Source organism: Gasterosteus aculeatus, chromosome 21, assembly GCF_964276395.1.
Source record: "Gasterosteus aculeatus chromosome 21, fGasAcu3.hap1.1, whole genome shotgun sequence".
Classification (NCBI taxonomy): Eukaryota; Metazoa; Chordata; class Actinopteri; order Perciformes; family Gasterosteidae; genus Gasterosteus; species Gasterosteus aculeatus.
In genome coordinates, this window is record NC_135708.1 from 15535737 (window position 1) to 15557003 (window position 21267).

At 40.3% G+C, this 21267-nt stretch overlaps 2 protein-coding genes and 1 pseudogene across 3 annotated transcripts; all 3 read left to right on the forward strand.

The window, feature by feature from the left end:
* The first annotated feature begins 4817 nt into the window (after positions 1-4817).
* On the forward strand, positions 4818-20482 carry LOC144390214 (stonustoxin subunit alpha-like; annotated as a pseudogene). Its single transcript, XR_013454293.1, has 6 exons — positions 4818-5032; positions 16863-17007; positions 17137-17236; positions 17901-19351; positions 19449-19706; positions 20033-20482. The product of XR_013454293.1 is annotated as a stonustoxin subunit alpha-like (transcript).
* On the forward strand, positions 5151-8435 carry LOC144390209 (neoverrucotoxin subunit alpha-like). Its single transcript, XM_078096638.1, has 3 exons — positions 5151-5281; positions 5922-7382; positions 7477-8435. Exons 1-3 carry the CDS (start codon positions 5191-5193, stop codon positions 8037-8039), a joined length of 2115 nt encoding a protein of 704 aa, XP_077952764.1. The 5' UTR covers positions 5151-5190; the 3' UTR covers positions 8040-8435.
* On the forward strand, positions 12593-13472 carry LOC120811964 (cystatin-B-like). The gene is made up of 3 exons (XM_040167739.2): positions 12593-12731; positions 12829-12930; positions 13177-13472. Exons 1-3 carry the CDS (start codon positions 12660-12662, stop codon positions 13309-13311), a joined length of 309 nt encoding a protein of 102 aa, XP_040023673.2. The 5' UTR covers positions 12593-12659; the 3' UTR covers positions 13312-13472.
* Positions 20483-21267: the final 785 nt, after the last annotated feature.

The window sequence follows — 21267 nt, forward strand, 5'->3', positions numbered from 1 at the left end:
TCCTCTTGGGTTTGGAGTTCCATCTGTAAATAAAATAACTGGAGTTTCTTCTATCAAGGGATGGATTGCAATTTGTATCCAAGAGCACAAAATCATGATAGAAGAATGACGAGATGTATCGCATCGGGGCTGCTAGATAGATTTTTGATTACCCAACTTAAAAAAATAAACATATGGTTTTAAAAAGCAGCAAGTTCACTGCAGTTCCTTTAAAGAAATAAATCATTTTAATGTTTTTTTCATACCTTGTGCAATGATCACACAAAGAAACAGTGTCCTTCCGTGTGTTCCGTGACCGGTGATCATTTAAATGAGGAAATACACTTATAATAATTACATGTCTACAAAGTTTAATCAATCAAAGAATGAAAACCACATCACTTGTCTACAGCTGTGTGAAGCTGCCCTGAGGCACAGTGGAGATTCTCACACAACGCTAACATGCTCAGATTAGTCTAGATGAATTATCCGAGAACCATACATATTTGTACAGAATTAGCTCCCAATTCAGCTGACATTTTTTATTTAAAATAGTTTGATCAGCAGAACAACATGAGAAGGAGCAGATTAAAAGTGTACAACTTCATTGCAGTAACACACAATACATAAAGTCATGTACTCTTAAAGAATACTTTCTTCATTTGAGAATTCATTTGAAAAGTAAGGAAAATATCAGCTGTCCTTTTGAGCCCTGTCTCTGGAAGACTTCTCAACGTGATCTACTCAGCTACCTACATGTACTATTTACCTTTTCTTCATTTCATCCAACCCTCTTAATACTACTGTCACAGACCTACAGAGAATCATTCAAGCATATCTGAATTTACTTACATATTTAACTTTCATCCCACTAACCGATCACTGACCTTTCTTTCCTTGGTCATAAGGGACGATATTGATTGAGTGATGGAGCTTCATTTCATAATGTTAACTGCTCTGTATGTGGACTAATCACAAGGCTCCGTGTTGGTATGAATGTATGTATTTTAGCCCTGTATCTGTGTTTTATGTTTGGAAACTTTGAAGAATCATTTGTTTTACTCCTCAGATGAGTGTTGAGTTTATGCATTTGGTTTCTTCTGATGTCAATCAGTCTTTATTTGATATATATCTCTGAACTATCTGTTTAACAAAGCAGCCAAGAGCATTCACTACCAACTGGGCTGAAACAGGTGAGGTGAAAAGTAATCAGGGAGTCTGGATGACATATTACAATATATTTGCATTCACACATACTGTACATTATTAAATCCAGAGTGTTCACTGCTGATGACCTTCAGTGACACAGGCTTCATTTGGGGTTAAAGAACTGTTGAAAGTTGAGAAATTTCCCAGTAAACACAGCACTGGATCCAACAAAAAGTGACCCCCTGTGATCCTAGTCAAGGTGTAACCTTACCGTACCTTATGCAATGATCACACAAAGAAACAGTGTGTGTTCCGTGACAAGTGATCATTTAAATGAGGAAATACACTTATAATAATTACAGGTTTACAAAGTTTAATGAATCAAAGAATGAAAACCACATCACTTGTCTACAGCTGTGTGAAGCTGCCCTGAGGCACATGCTCAGATTTTCTTCATGACCTTCAGCGACACGACACAGGCTCCTTTTTGAATAGAAAAGCAGAATCTTTCCACAGAAGAGGAGACACACCAAAATGACTGAAAAGACCTCATCATCAAAGAATTTACGCATTTATGTGTTGAGACACACACACACACACACACACACACACACACACACACACACACACACACACACACACACGCACACACACACACCACCTTACTGTAAAAAAGTTTTTAATAAAATGCTGGGGATTTTTTATTTTACAGTTTGTCATCTTGACAAATATAGGTATAGGTTATATAGGTAGACAAATATATTAATTGACAATCCCGCAAAAAGAGCTTTTTAAAAAGTTGTTAATTACAGTAAAAGCATGCATGTATGTATTTTAGCCCTGTATCTGTGTTTTATGTTTGGAAACTTTGAAGAATCATTTGTTTTACTCCTCAGATGAGTGTTGAGTTTATGCATTTGGTTTCTTCTGATGTCAATCAGTCTTTATTTGATATATATCTCTGAACTATCTGTTTAACAAAGCAGCCAAGAACATTCACTACCAACTGGGCTGAAACAGGTGAGGTGAAAAGTAATCAGGGAGTCTGGATGACATATTACAATATATTTGCATTCACACATACTGTACATTATTAAATCCAGAGTGTTCACTGCTGATGACCTTCAGTGACACAGGCTTCATTTGGGGTTAAAGAACTGTTGAAAGTTGAGAAATTTCCCAGTAAACACAGCACTGGATCCAACAAAAAGTGACCCCCTGTGATCCTAGTCAAGGTGTAACCTTACCGTACCTTATGCAATGATCACACAAAGAAACAGTGTGTGTTCCGTGACAAGTGATCATTTAAATGAGGAAATACACTTATAATAATTACAGGTTTACAAAGTTTAATGAATCAAAGAATGAAAACCACATCACTTGTCTACAGCTGTGTGAAGCTGCCCTGAGGCACATGCTCAGATTTTCTTCATGACCTTCAGCGACACGACACAGGCTCCTTTTTGAATAGAAAAGCAGAATCTTTCCACAGAAGAGGAGACACACCAAAATGACTGAAAAGACCTCATCATCAAAGAATTTACGCATTTATGTGTTGAGACACACACACACACACACACACACACACACACACACACACGCACACACACACACCACCTTACTGTAAAAAGTTTTTAATAAAATGCTGGGGATTTTTTATTTTACAGTTTGTCATCTTGACAAATATAGGTATAGGTTATATAGGTAGACAAATATATTAATTGACAATCCCGCAAAAAGAGCTTTTTAAAAAGTTGTTAATTACAGTAAAAGCATTGCTTTACTTTAAATATATATATGTATATATTGCGAAACGTTGACTTCAAAATGATTTTGGACTTTGGAACTTGACAGTGCTCTTCAGTTAGTTTGGATCCCACAAGTCCAGAAATTGTGTGTGTGTGTGTGTGTGTGTGTACTGTATATGGGTGTATATGGCCTGTATCAAATGTATTTGTTCCACAGAAATTCCCTGATCACGATAAGGCACATGTGTTGTGCGGCTCGCCGGATTACTTTGAGAATAATAGAAAGGTGCCCACGTGGTTGCTTCTGACAGACGAGAAGCCTGTTGTGTGTTTTTTTTTTTTTTTTAATTTTTATATAGATTACTTCTCCTCCTCAATGGATTCCCCCTCCCACCCTCACTCTTCTCCATCCTTCCATTTTGGTGAAAGTCACCTGCTCAACTGCTGCATCTCATGATGCTTAAACCTGATTGGTGTGTCTACAATTAAGCAATCTTGTGTTTGCGGACCCGGCGGTTGTGTTTAACCAGTTGACGATGAGTGCTTTGGAAGGAAGTGACATCTTGATTTACTTCTGTGTGCAATGTATATAAGTGTGTTTAGTGTTTTGCAAACAGTGTGAGGCTGAAATGGTGCTTGTAGTGGTGCAAATCTGGGCCGAGTTTTGCTCCTTGATTTGGATAATTGTGTAATTCTTTGATTTTAGGGTATATTCAATCGTCTAACTATGAATCTGTTTTGATTTGTAAAAGTTGAGGCAGCTGATTCTTTGACATTTTATTGGTTGGAGGGGAAGTGTTTTGGCCGCGGCGTTTTGGGAATCAAAGAACAAAGGAAAAAAGCATCACTTGTTATTCTGAGGCATAGCGGTGTTTTGTGCTCAATGTTTTGTGCTCAATGTTAATGCTTCCCCTCTATAAATGTTTGAAGACCAAAAAAGATACTCAACATCTTCTAAAACCAACACATTGATCTAAACATCTAGCTTGTACAATGGGTGGTTTCTCAATCTACTCATATCTTTAAATACACATTCCTTATTCAGTTGATGGAGACCTTGTTTCAAAATAAAATTGTTCATATAAAAAAAAAAATGTTACACCTTCATCTATTGTAATAAAATAATTGCAATCACTTTCAAATAAACCAGATTACCCCATCAGCCGAAAACAAATATAATGTACAACAATCTTGTTAGAACAATGCAAACAAAGTTCTGTCGTTGCAAAACAAATTAAATATTTGGCAGTTCATTGTGGCTGTAATTAAACTGTTTTACACTGCACGGGGAAAAGAAAAATGAATTCAAGCAGATATGTATGGACAATCTCATACTGAAACACATTTTAATTAGTTTAATTAGTGGCTGCAATGAGTCTGCTTTCCACTACAAATCCTTTCGGAACAGGATTATAGACTTGATACTCAATTAATGCTCAACGTTGAGCTTGTATCTGTGTTTTGTTTTGAAAGAGGCAACAGCAGTCCATGTACTTTGTACTGTAGTAAGATGGGAAGTTCTCAATAACGTTCTTTAACTAAAATAATTTGGAATTTACCTATTTACCCCACCTGTAATGCAGAGGCAAAAATGTAAAAAGCCATGGGTTAAAAATGTAATGTAAGTCGCTTTGGATGAAAGCGTCAGCTAAATGACCTGTAATGTAATGTAACATGAGAAAAAGGAGACAAAGTGTAGTGATGAGCTGCAGTTGCTCATATTCAACTTTTCTGGTCTCATTATTCCCCTGTTCTCTACTGAAGTGTTAATGTGTTGGGCCTGTTACGTTAAAGCGGAACTGTACACTAAAACAGGATTTTGAGCAGGTGACTAAATGGTATAATTGTTCTCCGTTTAACTTTATATTAAATCATGATGATCATCCTTAATGCCCTCTAGCCACAAGTCACAGGGTTAGAAATGAGGATGTTTCACAATGCTGTGGTGGGTGGAGTTGGACTCATACCTTGAGGGGATATTACACAATGTTAAGATTCCGCAGGAGTAACACCTGAAGGCGTGTCATGTGCAGAGTCTCAGCGGAGGCTCTCCGACAGGATAAAAGCAGCCGGACGACATCACAGATCATCACTCTGGAAGCTCCAGCTGGACGACCAGGAGACTCTCACAAGACTGATCATCACAACTTCCCCAGGTGAGGACAGAAAGAGACAGGTGAACATTTACTGCTTAACTGATCTGCAGTCTGTGCAAAGATATCGGTCTTTATGTTGAGTGAAGGTGAAGAGTTGACTCTGTGTTAAAAACTCACAATACTGTAATAAGTAAATCTTTTCTCTTCAAGTTGGTGAAATGGCCTCAAATCAAATGGAAGTTGCTTCCCTGGGTCGACCTTTCACCCTCGGAATGCTCTATGATGCTCAAAGAGATGCACTGATCACAGGTAAGTCTGGATTAAACTGTTAATAAACTGAAATCATTTTGCTATTTAATCATCTCCTTTCTTCTTCTCATTAATTTTTCCCTATTTAAGGAGTTATCGAATGCTTTTTAGTTCCACAATGCAGCTGTGAACCTCCATTAGTTTTTAGGAAAGCATGCTGTATTATTAGCTGATTATCCTAATCGTAAAAAAATATTTCTGTATAACTGTCTGTTACAGTTTGCTTAAAGGGACTGAAATCATCTTACTATTAAATCCTCTTTTTTTAACATTATATTTTAACAATTTAAGGAATTAACAAATGTTTTTAGTCAGTTAGTTGTTAGAGCTGTTTTTATTAGCTGATTATCATGTAATTAATTAGACAATTGAACTTTCAATTCCTGGTCAAAGGTGTCTTTGTTTCTTGCTCTTTTGGAATCAAACAGTTTGTTAGCTGGCTTTGTATTATGGGGCATCCAACTGACTATTACTTCACAAAATATCTAAAAGAATAGTATATATAATAACAAGTACCCACCCTTTATTCGGTTTTCATTCTTCCCTTCTGTCATAGGTAGTCACGTCTTTCTTTCTGTATATGTAAATTCTTTATTTTCACAAAATGATCCTCCTGCTTTGTGTTTTCTACTTTTTAAAGGTTTGACCTTGTGGGATGAGAAAACTCTACAAGGGAAGACGATTAAAAATCCTAAACCCAGCAGTGAATTTGTCATTACTGATTCTGACACCATTGAATCAAAGTCCTCTCTGCTGGATGTTAATGCTTCTCTGAAGGCCAGCTTCCTCTCTGGGCTGATTGAAGTGGAAGGATCTGCTCACTACCTGAAAGATGAGAAAGAATTCAAGAATCAGAGCAGAGTGACTAGTGAGTACAAATCTACAACCCGCTTGGAACAGTTGTCAATAACTGACCTGATGACCTTAGAAGATCATCAAAAGGACGTCATCAACAAGAGCTCTGCAACACACATAGTCACAGGCATCCTTTATGGGGCCAATGCTTTCTTTGTGTTTGACAGTGAAAAGTTAGACAGCAGCAGCGTTCAAGAAATCGAGGGCAGCATGAAAGCTATGATGACAAAGATCCCCTCATTAAGTCTTGAGGGAAACGTTGAAGTCAAGCTGAATGAGGGAGAAAAAGCCCTGAGTGCTTCAGTGTCCTGCAAATTCTTCGGAGACTTCATCCTTCAAAGCATCCCTTTAACATACGAAGATGCAGTGAAGACCTTTGGAGAACTTCCACAGTTACTGGGGGAAAATAGAGAGAAAGCTGTCCCAATGAAGGTCTGGCTGATGCCATTGACTACTTTATATGGAGATGCTGCTGAGCTCAAGAGTGAGATCAGCGGTGGACTGTTGGGGAAGATACAGCATACTCTTGAAGATTTGAGGGAAATCCGAATGAGAAGCAACGAATCTCTTAAAGACAGAGTGGTACAGAACATTCCACATATTACAGAAGAGTTAGACAATTTCCAGAAGTTGTGTCACCTCTATACATCAAACCTCCAGGGGACCCTGAAGGAGAAACTCCCCTCTATCCGTGAAGGTAAAGAAGATGAGAGCTCACTAGAAAAAACCATTGACAACAGAAACGAGTCCCCATTCAGTCAAGAAAAACTACTTAAGTGGCTGAATAATAAGGAGAGAGAAATCAACATCATCAAATCCTGTGTGGAGACCATGGAGGGAACAAAGATTGTCAAAAATCAGTCCGAGCTCGACAGAGAGGTTCTTGATGGAGATGTAGACAATGCTTACTGCTTTGTTTTCACCTCCACCAAACGGGGCGACACTTACCTTGATGAGATGGCCACATATTTGGGCACTCCTATAAAGGGGAGCACCACTGAAGACAAGTGGTTCTACTCAGAGGAAGTCTGGACCTCTCTGAGACAAAAAGCCAAAGCTTTCCAAGACTTCAATAAAGCAGAGAAGGACAACAACCGGTTCCGTTTCCTTATTGCAGTCATTCCAAATGAGAAATACAAAGGAGCAACAATCTACCATTTCAAGAAAGGCATCCTGCTCAGCGAAGATTTCTCAGGACCTGACCTTGATCCTGAGAAGATCATAGACAGAAGAGTTCTGACTTGGTGTAAGTGTATTCATGCTTTAAAGTCAAATACACTGATCTGATCAATATTTTGGCAGAAACTATGAACCTGAATTTGTTTGCTTCTCTCCATCAGATGCCTGTGATCTCACCCTTGACCCAAACACTGTCCAGAATAACCTCGTTCTGTCTGATGGAAACAAGACGGCAACACGTGGATCAAAGCAGCAACAATATCCTGATAACCCAGAGAGGTTTGATAAACAGACACAGGTGTTGTGCCAAGAGGGTTTAAACGGGTGCCATTACTGGGAGGTAGATTGGGATAATGCTTCTTCTTTCAAATCTATTCATGTAGCTGTTGTGTACAAGACCATAACAAGAAAGGGAGATGGTTCAGATAGCGAATTTGGAAATAATACCCAATCGTGGACTTTTGGCCAGTGGAAAAAAGATGGAGAACACGAAGTATCTGCATGGCACAATGGAAAGGTGTGGCAAACTTCTTTTCCCTCTGGTGGCTGCTCCACACTCGGTGTGTATCTGAACTGGCCTGCAGGCACTCTGTCCTTCTACAAAGTCTCCTCCAACACACTGACACACCTCTACACCTATCGCACCACCTTCACTGAGCTCGTGTTCCCAGGCTTCTGGGTTTACAAGGAGGGAAACTGGGCCTCCCTGCGTCCTTTTAATTAGGACCAATGCTGGTGACTTGTTGGATCCTTGGTCTGTTAATAGAGGGACGGGGTTACAAGTAAAGTTTTAAAGGTAAAAAGGCATCCCATTTTCCATTGAACTTGTTTTAACAAATCCAAAAGTGTAAAATACATTTAAAAACAAAATGTATAATTTTCTGGTGTCTACTTTTTCAGCTGATGCAGAACCTGCTTTAAACTCAGATTGAACTGATTTGTGAATCCCATTTTAATTTCTATTCTTATTCCTTTTAGAGCTTTGACAACACTAATGTTCAAAAGCTAATGTCATAACCTGTGTAACTACTTTGTCATTTTGTAAATGGTCAACTGGGCTTTGTACCAATTCTGTACCTTAATTCTGACCAACTTTAATAAAGTACTCTCCTGCAATGTTTCAATGTGTATACTTTTGTAGAAGTAAATGTTTTATCTTTAAATTAATTGCTTTCCTTTCATATTATCTTTGTATGTCTGTGTCTAACAGTAACTCCTGTGCAGACAGAAACTATTTTACATCAACTAACACATATTTTGGGGCCGTGTGAAGAGAACTGTCAGGGATGCGGGTGGGAGGCAGGACTCAAACGCAGACTTGTCAGGAAAACAAAAGACTTTAATAGTCAAAAGGCCAAAAACACAGGAACCGGGAGGAAAAACAGCAGGCAAGAAACTACAGCCATCCACAATAAGAGACAATGACGCGACAAGTGACACAAGAGACACACGGGACACACGGCTTAAATACACAAGGGAGGTGCAGGTGATTGGACACAGGTGGAAACTATTAGACGATCACAGGGGATGACGGGACAAGGCAGGAAGTGAAGTTACCCGGGGACACGAGTGGCAGAAAACTACAAAATACAACAGGAAGTGAACCACACCGTGACAGTACCCCCCCCCCCTCAAGGGCCGACTTCCAGGCGGCTCACACTAGAGCGAAACAAGGGGTGGGGGGGAGGGAAACCCGAGACGTTGGTCGGACCACCCGGGAAACTCTGGCGGGCGGCCCGGCGGGCGGCCAGGCGACCGGGGAGCCTCTGGGTGTCGGCCTGTCGGATAGGCACACTGCCGGGGAGCCTCCGGTGGTCGGCCATTTGGCCGGCTCCGGAACGTCTCTGGAATTGCAGGCTCGGGGACATGGGAAACCTCCGGGGGGGTCGGCGGCGGCTCGGGGACCCTCCGGGGGGGTCGGCGGCGGCTCGGGAAACCTCCGGGGGGGTCGGCGGCGGCTCTGGAAACCTCCGGGAAACCTCCGGGGTAGTCGGGGTCGGCGACGGCTCGGGAAACCTCCGGGAAACCTCCGGGGTAGTCGGGGTCGGCGGCGGCTCGGGAAACCTCCGGGGGGGTCGGCGGCGGCTCGGGAAACCTCCGGGGGTCGGCGGCGGCTCGGGAAACCTCCGGGGGGGTCGGCGGCGGCTCGGGAAACCTCCGGGGTAGTCGGCGGCGCCTCGGGAAACCTCCGGGAAACCTCCGGGGTAGTCGGGGTCGGCGGCGGCTCGGGAAACCTCCGGGAAACCTCCGGGGTAGTCGGGGTCGGCGGCGGCTCGGGAAACCTCCGGGAAACCTCCGGGGTAGTCGGCGGCGGCTCGGGGACACGGGAAACCTCCGGGGTAGTCGGCGGCGGCTCGGGGACACGGGAAACCTCGGGCCATTTGGCGGCTCAGCCCCCCCCATATCCCACCCCATAGCCCCCCCCCCCTCAAGGGCCGGATCCCAGACGGCCCTCAAATCACCAACGGGAGGGTGGGAGAGGACCATGGGATGGGAGGGAGTCTGAGTCTCGGAGCGGGGACTGGGGGCGTCGGGGCCATGAGTCTCGGAGCGGGGACTGGGCGAGTCGGGGTCGGGACTGAGAGTCTCGGAACGGGAGATCGCTGCGGCGGCCCAGCGGGAGATCGCTGCGGCGGCCCAGCGGGAGATCGCTGCGGCGGCCCAGCGGGAGCGGGAGATCGCTGCGGCCTTTTTTACAATAGCAGTGAAACATTTACTGTATTTTATTACATTCACAATAATTAGGGAGAGGAACTTGTTCACTACTTATGACCTTAAGCTCCAGTTTGTATGTATTCAATAGAAAAACCCTGAACACCTGACTCTCAGATTTAAGTGTGTACTGTAAAAAAAATTAGCCATTTCAGCTCATTTTCCTGAGCAAGGTAACTAATACCTGCAAAGTGTTAAGTTTATCTGTGACCAACTAATCAGTTTAGAGTACGTCATGCATAATATTTCAGTTGACTCAACTAAGTAAGTATGTGTGGTGCGAAAATGCATCCAACGCTCTGATGGAACTGTTTCTCAGACAGGAAGACCGAGCGTCACCTCTGCTGCCGAGAATATTTCACTTTACATAGATCATTTGCTCCTCCTCATCAGTACCCGGGCGGGTTCCCCCCTGGACCGATGGAGGTCTTAAACATCAGGTTGAAGGAGACGGGGGGGGTGTGAGGTTGTTTTCTGTGGAGGGAGACCTGATGAACAGAAAGCAAACCATTGTAGGGATGTTTGTAGATCATCTTTGCTTGTGTGAGTGTTTACATGTTTGTAAAGAACCAACCTGAGGGATTAGTTCCTCCATGTCTGTGACCTTCTCCGCAGAACATTTCCCATCAGACATTAGTTTTTTTAAGTAAGCTGTGAGGGGAAAAAAACCTAAGCTAATTTAGCTGCTGTTAAAGGTTCGATTAAATGTTGGCTTGAAAGAAGGGAATTCAGACTTTAATCACTCAAGTCTTAATTACTAGCATTCATGCAGGGAAATACCAAAGATGTGAGCTCAGTGTCACACAAGACTTCAGAGAAGAAACACTTTCAATCAAACTTTGACTTCCAATTAAACTGACATAATTATTTCTCACCTTTTCCCTCACAGCCTCCCTTAATGGTGCCAGTACTTCTTCCGTCTTGACATGTATCTACTGCTCTCTGCACCGCACTGTTCCTGCAGTCAGCTGTTGATCTGTTGTCTTCACTTTCCACTTCGGAGTTTCCTCTGTTTGAGGGAAGGAGTGAAAAACAAGCGGGCACCTGTTCAGTCTTAAGGGTTAGAAACAAGAGCTTTCTGTTGATTCATCCAGGAAGCTCAGACAAAACGTGTCGTATTCTGTATAATAAAGTCAGCAAATATCAACCGTTCAATCCATTAAGGAGAGTTAAGCGTTATTCATGGTCTACAGTCCTAATTATATCCTAATTATTACATATTTGGCACTAAAAGTCTGAACCCAGAGGACTGATGAGTTGTCTTGACCCTTTGGACTCCCTGGTTTCTCATTTGTGCACACAACTGCATTATGCTAGACTGATGTCCAACTTAAAGACTTGGTTAGACTAATATCATACTTAAATACACTGTAGTTTGTTTGTATTTTTGACTTGAACAATAAAACTAGATTTTTAAATTTGGCACATTTACAATGCAAAAAACACTGGCTTTTACATCAAATATTTATAAACCTTTTGAGTTATTGACCTATTTGGCCAAAAGAGAGAGTAAACTGTTAAGTGAGCGGTTTGTGCAATTTTAAATATCAAAACAGGTACATAGAACATTATTAGATATTTTTTTTCAGAGTTTAATAAATCCATTTTGCACCGTAAATAGTTTGCATAGCTGTTCATCCACACCAGTTAAGTCGGCTGGTGTTGTTGCTATGGTGACAGCAAACGCACCGCCTGCTTAGGTTGCTTAAATGTAGTGAACCTAATCTTGAAATCACCATGTTTTACAAGGAGCCTAATGTATTGTCGCACATTGTGAAATCATGAAAAATAAACAGCACCTGAGCTTCCAACAGGAAGTGCCTCAGCGAGCTGCCGCTGCCAACATTTGCTTGCCCTTTATCCCTTTTTAAATACAAAAGCAGAACGCTTTCCACAGAAGAGGAGAAACACCCAAAATGACTGTAAAGGCCTTATCATGATATGAGGAATTCTGTGGAACTAATACTGGACTTATGTGTTGACACACACACACCACCAACAGTTACTGATTGCCTGCTGGGGAAAACAGATTTTACAGATTGGCATCACAATTTAAAAGGTCTTATTGATGCATTCTTAGGTAGACAAATTATTATTTATTTGTTGACAATCAATCCTCCACTGAGCTTTCAGAAAGTTGGCGATTAAAAGCATTGATTTACTTTCAAACTATATAGTTATATTTCTTCCACAGAAGTCACCTGATCCTGATAAGACCGTTACAGTCTTCAAGGTGTGTCTCAGAACTACCTGCCTTCTGTCCAAGAAAAAGAGGGAAAGGAGAATGATAGATTTTTATTTGGGGTAAAAACTTTCACCTGAATATCTACTTTATGAATTAAAAATATGTTTAACCTGAAATTTACAGGAATTGTGTTTAAAAAAACAATAACGATTCCGGTTAGTTAACATCACAATTAACCACTTGTTTTTGGAGTGGTTCATAAAATTGAGCAACTCTAACCCCACATGTAGCTCCACCTTAACAGTCACGTATTAGATCCACCTTTCTCTCTCCATCCAGGACGGTTAAGAAGTATAAATACATCTGATAAACAGCCGACAATGAACACTTATCAAACATACGAGCAGACAGGTGACTTCTCTGTTAACTTCAACAGACCTTGTGACAATGGCTAAGATTTGTGGAGGATGGAGTGAGCCACAGGAGGCCACTGAGGAAACTCAGAAGATTTGTGATCAGGTGAGTTTCAATCTACCTTTATTCTTCACGTAATCTCTCAATCCTGGTTTATACTTCAGTGTGGATCTACATCACATTTGAACTAATTCATACACAGGTGAAGGACCAAGTGGAGAAAATCACAGACCAGAAGCATCAGGTATACAAAGCAGTTCTATACAGGGAACAGATTGTGGCTGGACAGAACTTCCTCATCAAGGTAAGTAATAAAGTGATATTTAATTACAAAAAATTACAGCCTCAGATGTGTGTCTTTGTGTGCCACACAGGTTGAATTAACACGATTTGTAACATCCAGTTGAATCTTACTGTCAAACTCATGTCAGGGCAGTGAACACCAGTTAAACCATGAACACCTCTGATGGTGGAAGGTCCTCAGGGTTCAGCAACACAAGACTGAAAATATTCTTTTAGAGGTCCAAAGTTCCTCCTTTTATTCCTGCAGGTTTTTGCTGGAGAAGACGACTACCTCCACCTGTTTGTCTTTAGAGCACTTCCGTGTGATGGAGGCAGGATTGAGCTTAACGGTGTGGAGCAGCACAGAACCAAAGGAGACCCCCTCGAACCTTTTATGAACTGATTAAACAACCTGTTTCAACAGTTGAGAAGAGGCTGCGGCCTCATATTAAAAAGTGTTCTACTTCTTAGACCTGGAAGGATTTGACATTGAATTTAAATGGAACAACACATTGAAAATATTTTGTTTGGGAAGCACCATGTTGAATGTACAACCTTCTACTGAAATAATAAAATAAAAAGCATCAAAAACATACAATTATTCTGTTTCTTATTCACGTCATTTGTGTGAAATCTAAAGTATGTGTTTTCTTGGCTGGAAATATACTGACAAATGCATTAAAGACAAAAATAATTCCACACCCAGACTCTTAACACAGACAAAGACATTTAACCTTGAATAATTAGTTTCTTTTACTAATGAAAATGAACAAACAAGCTGCTTCAACAGTGAAATACTTCTTACACTCATAAACTAATTATCGTAATTAGTTGTTGCAATACGTCTGCTTTCCACTAAAAATCCTTTCAGAACACGATTATAAACTTGATATGGCCTCTAAATTTATGCTCAACGTTGAGCTTGAATTTGTATTTCGTTATTGACCCATGTGGCCACAAGAGGGAGTAAACCTTTAGGTGAGCACTTCTATCGTGACTAAACAAGTTCCGGGCAAATATATTAATCTTTGTCCACTTTTAATATCAACACAGGTACATACATATCTTTTTTTGATTATTTTTTTAAGTATATATATTTTTTACTTTCATAAATCCATTGTGATTTGTTTGCATAGCTGTTCATCCACACCAGTTAAGTCTGCTGGTGTTGTTGCTATGATGACACCAAAAGCACCGCCTGCTTAGATTGCATAAATGTAGTGAACCTAATCTTGAAATCACCATGTTTTACAACTACCACCAGTTGTACCCTCAAGGAGCCTAATGTATTGTCGCACATTGTGAAATCATGAAAAATAAACAGCACCTGAGCTTCCAACAGGAAGTGCCTCAGCGAGCTGCCGCTGCCAACATTTGCTTGCCCTTTATCCCTTTTTAAATACAAAAGCAGAACGCTTTCCACAGAAGAGGAGAAACACCCAAAATGACTGTAAAGGCCTTATCATGATATGAGGAATTCTGTGGAACTAATACTGGACTTATGTGTTGACACACACACACCACCAACAGTTACTGATTACCTGCTGGGGAAAAACAGATTTTACAGATTGGCATCACAATTTAAAAGGTCTTATTGATGCATTCTTAGGTAGACAAATAATTATTTATTTGTTGACAATCAATCCTCCACTGAGCTTTCAGAAAGTTGGCGATTAAAAGCATCGATTTACTTTCAAACTATATAGTTATATTTCTTCCACAGAAGTCACCTGATCCTGATAAGACCGTTACAGTCTTCAAGGTGTGTCTCAGAACTACCTGCCTTCTGTCCAAGAAAAAGAGGGAAAGGAGAATGATAGATTTTTATTTGGGGTAAAAACGTTCACACCACATTTGAACTAATTCATACACAGGTGAAGGACCAAGTGGAGACAATCACAGACCAGAGGCATCAGGTATACAAAGCAGTTCTATACAGGGAACAGATTGTGGCTGGACAGAACTTCCTCATTAAGGTAAGTAATAATGTTGAATGTACAACCTTCTACTGAAATAATAAAACAAAAAGCATAAAAAACAAACAGGTCTTTTGTTTCTGATTCGCAGCATTTGTGTGAAATCTAAAATATGTGTTTTCTTGGCTGGAAATATACTACCAAATGCCTTAAAAGACAAAAGTAAATCTGCACCCTGACTTTAACAAAGACAAAGACTTTTAACTTTGAATAATGTGAGTTCCCTTTTATCTCTTACTAATCAAAATGACCAATCAAACCGTTTCAATAGTGAAATACTTACAGGAATCAGTTTTATTTTACAATGCTGTGTTTTGTCATCTGAAATGACCTTTAGCTGCACTGGTTCCTTTTTATGAAAAGCAGAACGAGGAAACACACCCAAATGACTGTAAAGACCTTATGATGATATGTGAACTAATGGATTTACTGTTGAGGCACACACACACACACACACACACACACACACACGCATACACAGGCACACACACCAGTTCCTGATAAACTGCTGGGATAAAGTATTTTAAAGATTGGTATCTTTATATTAAAAAGGTCTTATTGATGCATTCTGAGGTAGAACATTTTTTTATTTATATTTTGACAATCAATCCTCGCCTGATCTTTCAGAAAGTCGTTGACTAAAAGCATCGCTGTACTAAAAATTACTACATATGTATGTTGCACAAAAATCAATGAAGTGTTGACTCCAAAATGAATGCATTGTATTCCTGAATTTGGACTTCTGAACTTGAAAATGCTGATTATTGTTTGGATCCCACGAGTCGGAAAAATTGCGTATGTGTGTTGTGTGCGTGTTTGCTTGGCCTATATCAAAATGTTTAAGTATTTGTTCCACAGAAGTTCCCGGATAAGGTCTTCACAGTCTCACAGGTGTGTGGTTCTCAAACGCTTTCTGTTAAGACCCACTTTGGAAGACTTGTTCATGTCCCACAACAAAAGTTAAAAAACGGAAATTCTATTACAAAACATTTTGTGGAATCCTCATCTATGCCTTTTCAAATATTACAATCGAAAAACTTCTTTCAAATAAACCAGATTGTCCCATCAGCCAAAATTGTTAGAATTTCAAAGTTCTATCTTTTCAAAAAAATATTAAATATTTGACAAATCATTGTGGCTGTAATTAACCTGTTTTGCACTGGACGTGCAAAAAAAACCCAAATTTGAGCAGATATGTATGGGCCATGTCATACTGAAGAAAATGTTTTAAGATTAGTGGCTGCAATGAGTCTGCTTTCCACTACAAATCCTTTCAGAACAGCATTTTAAAACTTGATACGCCTCTTAATTAATGCTCAATGTTGAGCTTGTATCTGTATTTTGCTTTGAAAGAGGCGACGGCAGTCCATGTACTTTGTACTGTAGTAAGATGGGAAGATCTCAATAAAGTTTTTTAAATAAAATAATTTGGAATTTACCTATTTACCCCACCTGTAATACCACTGCGACCCACTGGAGGGGCGCACCGGATTTAGTAATAATAGCTCATCTAAATATATTGCAATAAATACAATTTGTTTTTTCCCAGTGAAGTTTGGCATTTTTTATGCACAAGTTGACATCTATAAAAGAAGATTTTAGTGATAAAAATTGAGGACATTAGACCAAGGAGACAAAGTGTCTTTATGAGCTGCAGTTGCTCATATTTACTTTTTCTTGGTCTCATTATTCCTCTGTTCTCTACAGAAGTGTTAATGTGTTGGGCTGTTACGTTAAAGAGGAATTGCACACTAAAACAGTATTTTGAGCAGTTTACTGAATGTTATAACTGTTTTCTGTATAACTTTATATTAAATCATGATGATCATCGTTAATGCCCTCTAGCCACAGGTCATAGCGTTAGAAATGAGGATGTTTCACAATGCTGTGGTGGGTGGAGTTGGGCTCATACTTTGTGGGGATATTACACAATATTAAGATACAGCAGGAGTAACACCTGAAGGCGTGTCATGTGCAGAGTCACAGCGGAGGCTCTCCGACAGGATAAAAGCAGTCGGACGACATCACAGATCATCACTCTGGAAGCTCCAGCTGGACGACCAGGAGACTCTCACAAGACTCTGATCATCACAACTTCCCCAGGTGAGGACAGAAAGAGACAGGTGAACATTTACTGCTTAACTGATCTGCAGTCTGTGCAAAGATATCGGTCTTTATGTTGAGTGAAGGTGAAGAGTTGACTCTGTGTTAATAACTCACAATACTGTAATATGTAAATATTTTCTCATCAGGTTGGTGAAATGGCCTCAAATCAAATGGAAGTTGCTTCCCTGGGTCGACCTTTCACCCTCGGAATGCTCTATGATGCTCAAAAAGATGCACTGATCACAGGTAAGTCTGGATTAAACTGTTAATAAAATGATTTACCTGTATAATTGGACTGAAATCCTTTTGCTATTTAATCATCTCCTTTCTTCTTCTCATTAATTTTTCCCTATTTAAGGAATTATCGAATGCTTTTTAGTTCCACAATGCAGCTGTGAACCTCCATTAGTTTTTAGGAAAGCATGCTGTATTATTAGCTAATTATCCCAATCGTAAAAAAATATTTCTGTATAACTGTCCGTTACAGTTTGCTTAAAGGGACTGAAATCATCTTACTATTAAATCCTCTTTTTTAACATTATATTTTAACTATTTAAGGAATTATCAAATGTTTTTAGTCAGTTAGTTGTTAGAGCTGTTTTTATTAGCTGATTATCATGTAATTAATTAGACAATTGAACTTTCAATTCCTGGTCAAAGGTGTCTTTGTTTCTTGCTCTTTTGGAATCAAACAGTTTGTTAGCTGGCTTTGTATTATGGGGCATCCAACTGACTATTACTTCACAAATTATCTAAAAGAATATTATATATGACGACAAGTACCCACCCTTTATTCGGGTTTCACTCTTATCCTCTTCTGTCATAGGTAGTCACTTACTTCTTTCTGTATATGTAAATTCTTTATTTTCACAAAATGATCCTCCTGCTTTGTGTTTTCTACTTTTTAAAGGTTTGACCTTGTGGGATGAGAAAACTCTACAAGGGAAGACGATTAAAAGTCATAAACCCAGCAGTGAATTTGTCATTACTGATTCTGACACCATTGAATCAAAGTCCTCTCTGCTGGATGTTAATGCTTCTCTGAAGGCCAGCTTCCTCTCTGGGCTGATTGAAGTGGAAGGATCTGCTCACTACCTGAAAGATCAGAAAGAATTCAAGAATCAGAGCAGAGTGACTAGTGAGTACAAATCTACAACCCGCTTGGAACAGTTGTCAATGACTGACCTGATGACCTTAGAAGATCATCAAAAGGACGTCATTAACAAGAGCTCTGCAACACACATAGTCACAGGCATCCTTTATGGGGCGAACGCTTTCTTTGTGTTTGACAGTGAAAAGTTAGACAGCAGCAGCGTTCAAGAAATCGAGGGCAGCATGAAAGCTATGATGACAAAGATCCCCTCATTAAGTCTTGAGGACGTCAAGCTGAATGAGGGAGAAAAAAGCCCTGAGTGCTTCAGTGTCCTGCAAATTCTTCGGAGACTTCATCCTTCAAAGCATCCCTTTAACATACGAAGATGCAGTGAAGACCTTTGGAGAACTTCCACAGTTACTGGGGGAAAATGGAGAGAAAGCTGTCCCAATGAAGGTCTGGCTGATGCCACTGACTACTTTATTTCCTTAAGCTCCTGAGCTGAAGTTTGAGATCCTGAGCTGAAGTGGGGAAGATACAGCATACTCTTGAAGATTTGAGGGAAATCCAAATGAGAAGCAACGAATCTCTGGAAGACAGAATGGTACAGAACTTTCCACATATTACAGAAGAGTTAGACACTTTCCAGAAGTTGTGTCACCTCTATACATCAAACGTCCAGGGGACCCTGAAGGAGAAACTCCCCTTGATCCGTGAAGGTGAAGAAGATGAGAGCTCATTAGAAAAAACCCTCGGAAACAAAGACGAGTCCCCATTCAGTCAAGAAAAACTAATCAAGTGGCTGGATGACATGGAGAGAGAAATCAACATCATCAGATCCTGTGTGGAGACCATGGAGGGAACAAAGATCGTCAAAAATCAGTCCGAGCTCGACAAAGAGGTTCTTGATGGAGATGTAGACAATGCTTACTGCTTTGTTTTCACCTCCACCAAACCGGGTGACACTTACCTTGATGAGATGGCCACATATTTGGGCACTCCTATAAAGGGGAGCACCACTGAAGACGAGTGGTTCTACTCAGAGGAAGTCTGGACCTCTATGAGACAAAAAGCCAAAGTTTTCCAAGACTTCAACAAAGCACAGAAGAACAAGAACCGGATCCGTTTCCTTATCGCAGTCATTCCAAATGAGAAATACAAAGGAGCAACTGTCTACCATTACAAGCAGGGCATTCTGGTCAGCAAAGATTTCACACTACCTGACTCTGATCCTGAGAATATCACAGACAGAAGAGATCTGATGTTGTGTAAGTTTATTTATTTAGATTTTTTGGTCAAACATACTGTTCTGATAAATGTTCTGTAAAAACTATAAACCTGATTTTGTTTGGTTCTCTCCATCAGATGCCTGTGATCTCACCCTGGACCCAAACACTGCCAACGGTCACATCGTTCTGTCTGATGGAAACAAGAAGGCAACAAACGGATCAACTTGGCATCAATATCCTGATAACCCAGAGAGGTTTGATTCATACATTCAGGTGTTGTGCCGAGAGGGTTTATCTGGGCGCCATTACTGGGAGGTAGATTTGGATAATGCATCTAGTTCAATATATATTTGTGTAGCTGTTGCATACAAGACCATGAAAACCAAGGGAACGATTTATGAAAGCAAATTTCGAAATAATACCCGATCTTGGGCTTTAAGAAAGTTGAAAACAAATGAAAGCCGCTCACTCACTGCACAGCACAATGCAAAGGACGAGTGGGTATCTAATCCTAATGGCTGCTCAACACTCGGTGTGTATCTGAACTGGCCTGCAGGCACTTTGTCCTTCTACAAAGTCTCCTCCAACACACTGAAACACCTCTACACCTTTCACACCACCTTCACTGAGCCTGTGTACCCAGGCTTCTGGGCTTTGCATGAGGGATACATCTATCTGCGTCCTCTTTAATAGGACCAATTGAAAGAAAAGGAATGGGTGGCAGTAGCGAATTTGGAAACAATACGCTATCGTGGGCTTTTGGCCGGGGAGGAACACGTATATTATCCTTACTTTGTGCATGGCACAATGGAAAGGTGTGGGAATCTCATCTTCACTCTGATGGATGCTCCACACTGGGTGTGTATCTGGACTGGCTTGTAGGTACTCTGTCCTTCTACAAAGTCTCCTCCAACACACTGACACACCTCTACACCTTTCGCACCACCTTCACTGAGCCGTTGTACCCAGGCCTCTGGGTTTACAATACGGGCAACTACGCCTACCTGCGTCCTCTTAAATAGGACCAATGCTGGTGACTTGTTGGATCCTTGGTCTGTTAATAGAGGGACGGGGTTACAAGTGTAGTTTCAATGGTAAAATGGCATCACATGTTAGCTTTAACTTGTAGAGTGTTAAATATATTAGTTACAAAAAATTAAATTTTACTTGCTTGTTCAGTTAATACGCAGTCTAAACATTTGACTCTCTTTGTGAATCACATTTTAATTTCTATTCTTATCCTTTATAGAGTTTGAGACTAATGTCAAAAGCTATTGTTAAAACTTGCATAACTACTTAGTAATTTTGTAAATGGTTTAGTGGGCTTTTTACCAATTCTGTACCTTAAATCTGATCACTTTGGATAAAAGCGTCAGCTAAATGACATGTAATGTAATGTAATGTAATGATCAACTTTAATAAAGTACTCTCCCACAACGTGTATACTTATTGTAGAATAAAATATTGTCTTCTTTAAATGAATTGCATTCCTTTCATATTATCTTTGTATGTCTGTGTCTAACAGTAACTCCTGTGCAGACAGAAGGTATTTTGCATCAACTAACATACCTTTTGGGGCCGTGTGAAGAGAGCACAGACCTGTCTTTAAAGATCCAGATTTCAGAGCATTGCAGCCTTTGGCGACCTCTGCTGGTAGTATCAGACAAAGCAAGGACACAATGCATAATGACATTAATGATGTGATCCAAAATGATTGATTGTCGTTTAAGTAAGAAACAGAAACAGAAAAAAAGATATAATTCGATTGTAAGGTTATACTGGTTGGACTGGGAGAATAGAAGGATATGGGTTCTTTCAGCGCCTTTTCAGTAGTGAACAACAGTAACCGGATCACATGATCAGGCTTACAGCCTACTACGTACTGTTGATATAGACAGAAAAAAGTATGATACATAGCGTGTATTAGCCATTTTATTATTATTTTGTTTAACCTT